Here is an 8,532-nt window from a genome sequence, read left to right as displayed (position 1 = left end):
ATGACATATACAAAGTCAATTATATATACATTGAAGTGAAATACATACTCAATACGTAGGTAGATTGGTTGGAGGATCAGGGTATGGTAATGTACAGCATTGTTTGGGAAATACCTATTTGTACCGATAGGGGGCAGTAGTCCTTTACAGCAGGACTTTAGAGTCGCTCTTGTTTCTTGAAATTCTGTGGTGGTCGATCGGGGAGGTTTTCCGGTGTGTCAGTTTCTTTCACTCTGTACTTCCGCAGCCCACAGTCCACACACACTAGCTCAGCACTTACCCCAGAGAAACAAAAGCCACAGAGATGCCGTTGGAAAATCTGGAAGAAGAGGGTTTACCCAAAAACCCCGATCTGAGGATAGCGCAGCTCAAGTTCCTGCTGACACTGGATGGACACCGGGATGACATCAAAGTCAAGGAAGAGCTGATGGAAGCCATTAAGGAGAACAGTGAGTGAAACAAATCATCCACAAAACCGGGCAGATCTGCAGCGTCACCTGGGCCCGGAACTGATCCCCGGCCTGGGCTGACTCGCACACCCGGGGCCTATGCACGGGATCGCGGCACAGCATCAACTATAATATGCGTTGATATTGCTAAAGAAGGGCTCGGATTATTGCACTAACGCGTAGTCTCTGTGTTTATAGTCCGTTTGTAGGGAGAGCTTTGTTAACGGGGCACCGCGGGTGGAACGGGCAGCTCTGCAGATTTGACAGTACAAATATGCATAACTTTAATTACATACAAGTTTTGACAGCTTTAGAGGAATATAAACAAAAAATGCCATTCATTGGATTAGCTGTTTACTGCAGTCGGCAGCCTTTGTTTGTGTCTTCCTTAATAAATAAAATGGGGTTGCGGTCCATTTTTGTTTTGGGTCAGCGGTGTCCGGATTGACTTGTTTTTCCCTGGACAGTTTCATACTGCTCTCCTGCCTGATGACTAAGACTGATTTTGGAGCCCCATTGTGGACGACTCCCAGTCACTACGAAGGACCTGTACATGTTTATTTGTGAAGCAAAATCAATAACAAATCGATAGAAATAACGTTTTTTATACTTAAAAAAACAAGCTTTGCATTGCTGTCTTTGGTGAACCAAACCTTGTTCTGCAGCAGTGTTGTAGAAACCCAGCTAGTATCCTTACTTCTGATCTGTTTTGGTGTCTCTTCCAGGCATGGCTCCCTACTACGAGGCTCTGTGCAAAGAGCTCAAATGGCAGGTGGACACGGACCTGCTGAGCAAAATGAAGAAGTCCAACGAGGAGGTCCTCAAGCGCCTGGACGATGTCCTGGAGGACGCCGAGAAGAACCTGGGGGAGAGCGAGATCCGAGATGCCATGATGGCCAAGGCCGAGTATTTGATCAGGATTGGTGATAAGGTAAATAATCAGTAATACCGGAATTAGTGTGCGTGGATACAGATTCATTTATAATGTTTTAAATGTCAAGTGGATTTGTTTCTCCAATGTGTTTTTTTTTTTTTTTTTTTTTAATCTAGGAAGGGGCATTAACTGCTTTCCGGAAGACGTATGACAAAACCGTGGCCCTTGGACATCGGCTGGACATCGTCTTCTACCTGTTGAGAATTGGACTGTTTTACATGGATAGTGACCTTATTACACGAAACACTGAAAAGGCAAAGAGGTAAAACGATGGAACAGAAATTCTGTGTACACTATGATTTCTGTCATCAAATTTGTAACCTGATTTACAAAAATCAAAAACGCCTTATATACACATACACACCAGCTTCGCTTTCATCCATACGTTTTTCTGTTTATATGAAAAAATATATAAATGTAGGTCTTCCTCTGATTCTGATGTACTTACAGTAGGATTGTATGGAAGTATGCTTTTACACTGAGGAGTCCCAATAACAAACTGTTTTCTAGCCTCATAGAAGAAGGGGGTGACTGGGACAGAAGGAACCGATTGAAAGTCTACCAGGGTCTGTACTGTGTGGCCATTCGAGACTTCAAACAAGCCGCAGAACTCTTCCTGGACACCGTGTCAACGTTTACCTCCTACGAACTCATGGATTATAAAACATTTGTGACGTACACGGTATACGTCAGCATGATCGCTCTGAAGCGACCTGACCTCAGGGAAAAGGTAGGAAGCTGAAGTATGGTCATGAATCTTCAATGATGATGCAGTATTTGAGAGATTTTATTTTGAATAAGGATGTGATACGTTTCCTTAAGTTTAGTTGCCATATTTGTTATATTTAAGTTCAAAACACATTCCATAGTCCAGCTGGTAGCGATGCATGTGTAATGAGAGGATAGAAAAACTTCAGTGCTCTTTATCATCAGTAAAAACACTTTCCCCTGCATTTTCCTTCTCTTGTAAACCAGGTTATTAAAGGAGCAGAGATCCTGGAGGTGTTGCACAGCTTACCTGCCGTTCGCCAGTACTTGTTCTCCCTATACGAGTGCCGTTACTCCGTATTCTTTCAGTCCTTAGGTGGGTCCCGTCTGTTATTTGTTTAAAAGTTCCTGGCTTTAATAAAGTTGAAATCGTCAGTGTGAAATGTCGTTTTCCTATAATAGATAGGACTTCTTTTGCACCCACCTCATAGTTGCTCACTGGTGTTGAACTTTTGTGACGTAGCAACTGTGGAACAGGAGCTGAAGAAGGACTGGCTCTTCGCACCTCACTATCGCTACTATGTCCGGGAGATGAGAATCCATGCCTACAGCCAGCTCCTGGAGTCGTACCGCTCGCTGACCCTGGGGTACATGGCCGAGGCTTTTGGAGTCAGCGTGGAGTTCATTGATCAGTAAGTGACCCTCAGGGCTGCCGAGACCGTAAAAGCAAAATGGGATTTTGTTACTTGTAGACATTGTGGAGAATTACAGGAATTCCTCTAAACGTTGCTTACACTAATGGTTCTCTTTTGTTGTACTTCAATACATGTTTAATATGTGTGTTTTTATATATATCACTTTCTTTTACAGGGAACTCTCACGATTTATCGCAGCAGGCCGACTACATTGCAAAATCGATAAAGTGAATGAAATTGTGGAAACGAACAGGTACAGTATGAAGTTTATCAATAGGCACTTAATGCATTGCTGTAATGTTTCATTGACTTCCAAATCTTGGAGGTTTGAATCTCTTATAAACTTTAGATTAAATCATGATTTTGAAAACATTCTGCTATACTTTTGTAATATATTCTACATTTACAGTTGTAATATTTGTAGTTGTAGATTCATTGTGATGTCAAATTCATATATGCATTGTTTTTGTGTGTTTCAGACCGGACAGTAAGAATTGGCAGTACCAAGAGACTATAAAGAAAGGTGATCTCCTACTAAATAGAGTCCAGAAACTCTCCCGAGTTATTAATATGTAGCTGGCAGTTTGTCATGTTTGATTTTGTAAACCATGCTCTTTCAGGATATGAAACTTAAGTGTGGGTTGTTGGACACACTAAAAGGTGTGTGGGATACCTGCAGCTGAAAAAAGTGAATTGATTTGGTGTTGTCTACAGTATGGTTAATCTGCTAAATGTACATAATAAAATCTTGTTTTCACAGATGTTGCAACTTCATTTACTTTTTATTTAATGGCTTTTAAGGTATACATTTGTTAACCATGTAAAAAAACAAATTGTTGATCTGTATTATACCTATAATGTCTACATAGTCTCCAGTTCAGAAAAGAGTATCTTACCTGTTGTGAAGATTTGGTTCAACAGTTCCTCCTTATGTGACCAGTCTCTTGCTAGAGTGTTTAATCAGTGTAATATTTGAGAGAGAATCACACGCAGTTTGCCCTACAGGACATTCCTTATACCCAGCCATGCTGACACTGATTAAGGCTGAGTGACATTCCCTTTGAAAACACTAAAGGTTATTTCTTGATTATTAATGTAAGTGTCACATACAGAATATCAGTTTTAGAAAACATGGTTAATGGTGAATCCAGGTCATAGAGACCAGTGGGTATATCACTGCCTCATAACAGGCTTTATCTTTCATAATTGTTTCCATTTTTTATTTCTGCGAAGATCACTAATTCTGAATTCTAGTTATACAATCTAAACCATTTCAGTTGGTTATGGTTTGTAACTATGGGTAAAGTTCTATAAAATTTAACAAGTTTGAATGACTGGCTCACTTGACTCAAATATTCAGTCTGCCCACTGCAATTAAATATCTTAAGCAATAGATCTTTGACTAGCTAATTAAAAACATCCCATAATATTTTGCCAGTTATGGACACTTTTCTCTTTACATGGGGCAAACAAAATGCAAAATAACTCAATTTATTGGATCTATACTGTTCAAATGTTTTGCATAAACTGAATTGAATAAAATTATGCCTTTTTATATTACTTGGTGTAATATCTCACACTCTTGTAATATGTGATCAAACAGGGGTGAGTTTTAAACCGTTTTTGAAAGTCACCCTGGCCAAGGGTAAATAATAATAATAATAATAAACAGCAAGAGCATATATAGGGACATCATAAACCAAAGCATTTTACATTTCTCTGTGCATACGAATATCTGATTGATATTCCCCGAGACTGAATACATTCAAACAGATTAGGGCTTTTTTTTTTTCTTTTTTTTTCTCTGAGGGCAACTAGACATGCATGTCAAACAAAATACAGACAGTTCTCTCAGGCTAATTACTTATTTACTTTCATTTTTATTTAGTAGAAATGAAAACATACAGCTGGTCTACATTTTGTTTAGATTTTTATCCTTAGCTAAGTAACAGTCTTTTGTAATTAGGCCAATGCTTGCCTTAATGCATGTAATGTAGACTGCCTAGAATTCCCACTCATTATCAGGGTGTGTTTTACAGTGTGGTGACTATATTAATTATTCTTCAGCAGTTTGATTACAGTGGCACTTGACTGTTATCTTCAGGATTTTGACTGAATACAATCATTAAATTGATGGTTTGAATTTACCTGTGAAATGCCTTGGGTTTTAACAATGTTATTCAAGTGAGTCATAGATATTTGGGACTTAACAGCTTGACCATTTCCAGGTAAAGGAAGGATGAAATCGCAGGTACGGACTGAAGGAATAACTGCAGGGATGTCTGTGAAAAATTAAATACACAATCGGATATTCCCAACATAGATTTTTGAAAGAAATATATCAGAGTCAAAAAAACATTTTTAGAGAAGAAGCCAAGACCTGTTTTACGTATAAATAACAGTATAAATTATTTTTTATTTACAGAAACCTGTTACAAAACGAATAGACTATACAATCTTTCTTTAAATATTTAAAGTAAATCTCTATCCTACTACATTTGTTCATGAATTATATAGCAGCCAACACAAAAAGTCCAGCTGATCAAATGCATTTGATTATGTATACAAAAATCAACTATTCACACTTTACACAGGAGTTTGCTTTTAGAACCATTCTCAGCAAGCAAGCTGCTTTCTGGCTTAAATTCACATTACATATGTGTAGTGCTTAATCAAACAAGATCTTTGTATAGTACTAATCTGGAAACATTGGCAGAATTGTCAGAAAAGTTTGAATGTAAGGGTAAACAAAACACCTGTTCAGATTTTTTTGTCTTTTTCTTTAGTCGTTTAACACACTTTCAACAGACCACGGACGTTAACGTAACATGTTGAGGCCAGCATTTAATTTCACAAATTTTTCATTCTGGGAAGAAACCTGGATTAGAAGTCAACAGTAGTCTAAAATAATCAGCGTCAACAGATCTAATGGGAAAACCGAAAATGCTTCACCTAAGGTTTTCAAGAGCAGTCAGGTATTTAGAATCCCCTGATGAAGATTCGATCATCGAAGCCAACATTTTTATTTTACCACAATTAGGACCCATAGTCAGGTGGAAAAAGCAAGCTCCTAGACAATGTTAAACATTCAAGTCTTGTAAAAAAAACAAAAACAGCTGTCCTTAAACAGTCGTAGTATGAAACTATTTCAGGCACTTTCTTTTTTTCATTTTTTCCTAGAAGCTGCAAACAAAGTCTCCAGTAAAAAGCAGTGTTTCAAATTATAAGTTTGGCAACAATGATGCAAGCAGCTGCATTGTATTTTAAAGTGTTTTTTTTTTTCCTATTTCAATAATTGCCCTACTCCCAAGGCCTTAAAGGTAAAATGCTGCCAAAAATAAGTTTCAGATGTCTTTGATAACATACCACCCAGAAGACTCCTAACATGTACAAGCTAGTTGGAAAATAAAGTTCTTATGAGCAGGACATTTGTGAGGCTGAGCTAACCAGACTGGAGTTATTTCTCTCCCCATTCCCAATCTTTCAAAAACTACATGAAAAAGCAGGACAGCTTGTAAGACCTTCCAGTATTAAGTTTTTGTATTCTTTTCTTTTCCATATAATGCAGTTCAATGACAACACTTAACCATTTAAGGATCCAAGTAAAGAGATGTCCAGCTATTTATGTTATAGGCATATTGCATTATTGGCTTGGCAGTGAACCACTTCAAATAATAAAAGTCCTTTAACTTGTTATTTATTATTTACTAAATAAATAAATATTGATGATCTCAACTGTACCAAAATTGGATATAAGAAAAATGCCTGTGCAAAAATACATATTTAAATATGTACAATTCTTAACAAAATATGTATTCTGAAATAGGGATACTTCAATATTCATATAATCCATACAAGAAAAGCCAAAATAAAGATACAAAACGGACTCTGCTTTATAGCTTCGTTCATTTAGTGACACATAGGGTTAAGAAAACTCCAGGAGTTACAATGAGTAGCCTTAAATTAAACTGCCACTAAACCAATTCCAGTCAACAGTTTGCAAAACGTTTTTCCAATGCTAGCAAAACCAAACAGTGCAGGACTTTTTGTTAAAGCTGAAGGCAACTGGCTTTACGGAAATGAGTGCTCAACCTAATAAACTCCAATTGTAACAGACTGATTTTAAAATCAGTTTGAAAGGTAACAAGTCACAATTACAGAAAACAAAAAAACTCACAATGAAATTGAAATCTGATAGAACAAACTCCTTAAATGTACTGAATTAATATCTGAGAATCTACCCAGTGGTGTAGAAACTACTGGCTTTGTAACATACTGTTTTTGGCCGGCTGGAAAAACGATTGCAATCCGTAATCTATAGACAAATAGTGGCATTTCAGTTAAGTCATCCCAACAATTCTATTCACAGTATAGGGAGTCTCTTGTGGATAATAAAGAGAAAATTGATAGTTTGTCATTTTTAAATGCAGATTACATCAACCAGCAGGGCCAGCCAATATATGCCTAATTTGTAGGAACATCATATTAGTATCAAGTGGGAAATCCATGTTTTTGTCGTATTTAGATGAGAATTCAAACCAATTCTGTATTGATAAATAGGTAGAGTATTTGTGCTAATTATGCAACAAATAATGCATTTGTGCAACAAAGTGCAGTGATATATTCTCTCTCTCTCTATCCACTGTAAGTAATGATGTTCATAAAGAATAGCACTTAATTTCCTAAACATCTACAATAAATTACAAGCACTATTATTACAATTTCAGCAGTTAGGTTTGGTCATTAACATACAGAATAAATTATTTTCACCCCTGGAATAAATGTTCTTCACTTAAACTACGAATTGCACTAGGTGGAGAGGGTATTAAAATACTAAGTAGATGGCTCCCAATTTCCATGTTGCATAAGTTGAATCATTAACCAAGAATTAACTCTTTAAAAAAGTTATTTTTGGAAGTTACCAGCTGGAGTTTGTCATGAAATAATAATAATAAAAAAAAAAAAAATGTTCCCATGTCATTGTGTAGAAAAAGCATATTGAAAACGTGGAATTCATAGTGATCTGTGTTTAAGTAAAAGTGTTGGAACTCCTGACAGTTTCTTATCCCTACCCGCCTACTTGGCGGCTAGGCTTTTAGGTTTAAATCCAAGTAGTTTTGCAGAGTCTGACCTGCTGAACACACAGATTGTGCACTTGCATCCCAACTACAAGGAAGGAAATTGGTAGAAACCAAAGCATGTTATCAGTAAAACTCCCTAATGCAACTTTTGGTTTTGTGTACAGCTCTGAGTGCATCACCCATCACTTGTTGCCCAGCCCTTATCTGTACCTTATATTTAGTGTGAGGTCACTGAATACACGATCGGTGAAAACCTCAGAGACGTGCACAGTCAGCAAGTCTTTTCCACTATTAACACTGATTAGAGCAACAGCCTGACGAATCTTCATCCGTTGTCGGCGTGGAGTCTCGATTGTGGCATTGCTACAGACATGGCTTCAGGGAATTCCTTGATGCAACTGACTGTCCAGTAGATCTCCACCCCTGAGGAACGTGGGAAGCTGAGATAACACAAAGGCCTCTTGCAGTTCAGAGTACCAGACTTGATACTTCTCTGCTAGATGTCCAGTTCTTTTTTGCAAGAACAAAACAGCAGTTGTCAGGGACGTGCCTTTGGCTGGAAAAAGAAGGTGAACAGCATTAGCAAAAAGCTAGTCCACAAAAGCAGCCATATTTACTGCACTAAACTGTAAAATGATGATAATCTAACATGAATATGAAAGCTG

General features: G+C 37.5%; 2 protein-coding genes across 4 annotated transcripts in view; one reads left to right on the top strand and one right to left on the bottom strand.

Annotated features, from left to right (window-relative positions):
• The first annotated feature begins 230 nt into the window (after positions 1 to 230).
• psmd6 (proteasome 26S subunit, non-ATPase 6) lies at positions 231 to 3,547 on the top strand. Its single transcript, XM_066697982.1, has 8 exons — positions 231 to 449; positions 1,175 to 1,380; positions 1,500 to 1,645; positions 1,894 to 2,113; positions 2,359 to 2,467; positions 2,615 to 2,783; positions 2,962 to 3,039; positions 3,266 to 3,547. The coding sequence occupies exons 1-8, from the start codon at positions 305 to 307 to the stop codon at positions 3,360 to 3,362; spliced, it is 1,170 nt and encodes a 389-aa protein (XP_066554079.1). The 5' UTR covers positions 231 to 304; the 3' UTR covers positions 3,363 to 3,547.
• A 1,635-nt stretch (positions 3,548 to 5,182) lies between these two features.
• atxn7 (ataxin 7) overlaps positions 5,183 to 8,532 on the bottom strand; it is a 37,278-nt gene continuing 33,928 nt past the window's right edge. For all 3 annotated transcript variants that reach the window (XM_066697978.1, XM_066697980.1, XM_066697981.1), the window contains one exon: positions 5,183 to 8,423. In XM_066697978.1, coding sequence (XP_066554075.1) covers positions 8,406 to 8,423 — 18 coding nt within the window. In that variant the 3' untranslated portion in view covers positions 5,183 to 8,405. The remainder of the gene's footprint in view (positions 8,424 to 8,532) is intronic.

This window comes from Amia ocellicauda, chromosome 3, assembly GCF_036373705.1.
Source record: "Amia ocellicauda isolate fAmiCal2 chromosome 3, fAmiCal2.hap1, whole genome shotgun sequence".
Taxonomy (NCBI): domain Eukaryota; kingdom Metazoa; phylum Chordata; class Actinopteri; order Amiiformes; family Amiidae; genus Amia; species Amia ocellicauda.
The sequence above is the reverse complement of the archived record's forward strand: the minus strand, read 5'-3'. Positions and strand labels throughout refer to the sequence as shown.

Excerpts from the sequence above, each read along its gene's own strand:
- psmd6 (XM_066697982.1), top strand. The coding sequence starts at position 305 with ATGCCGTTGGAAAATCTGGAAGAAGAGGGTTTACCCAAAAACCCCGAT. Across the intron at positions 450-1,174 it reads GGAAGCCATTAAGGAGAACA|GCATGGCTCCCTACTACGAG; the intron begins GTGAGTGAAACA and ends TGTCTCTTCCAG. Across the intron at positions 1,381-1,499 it reads TGATCAGGATTGGTGATAAG|GAAGGGGCATTAACTGCTTT; the intron begins GTAAATAATCAG and ends TTTTTAATCTAG.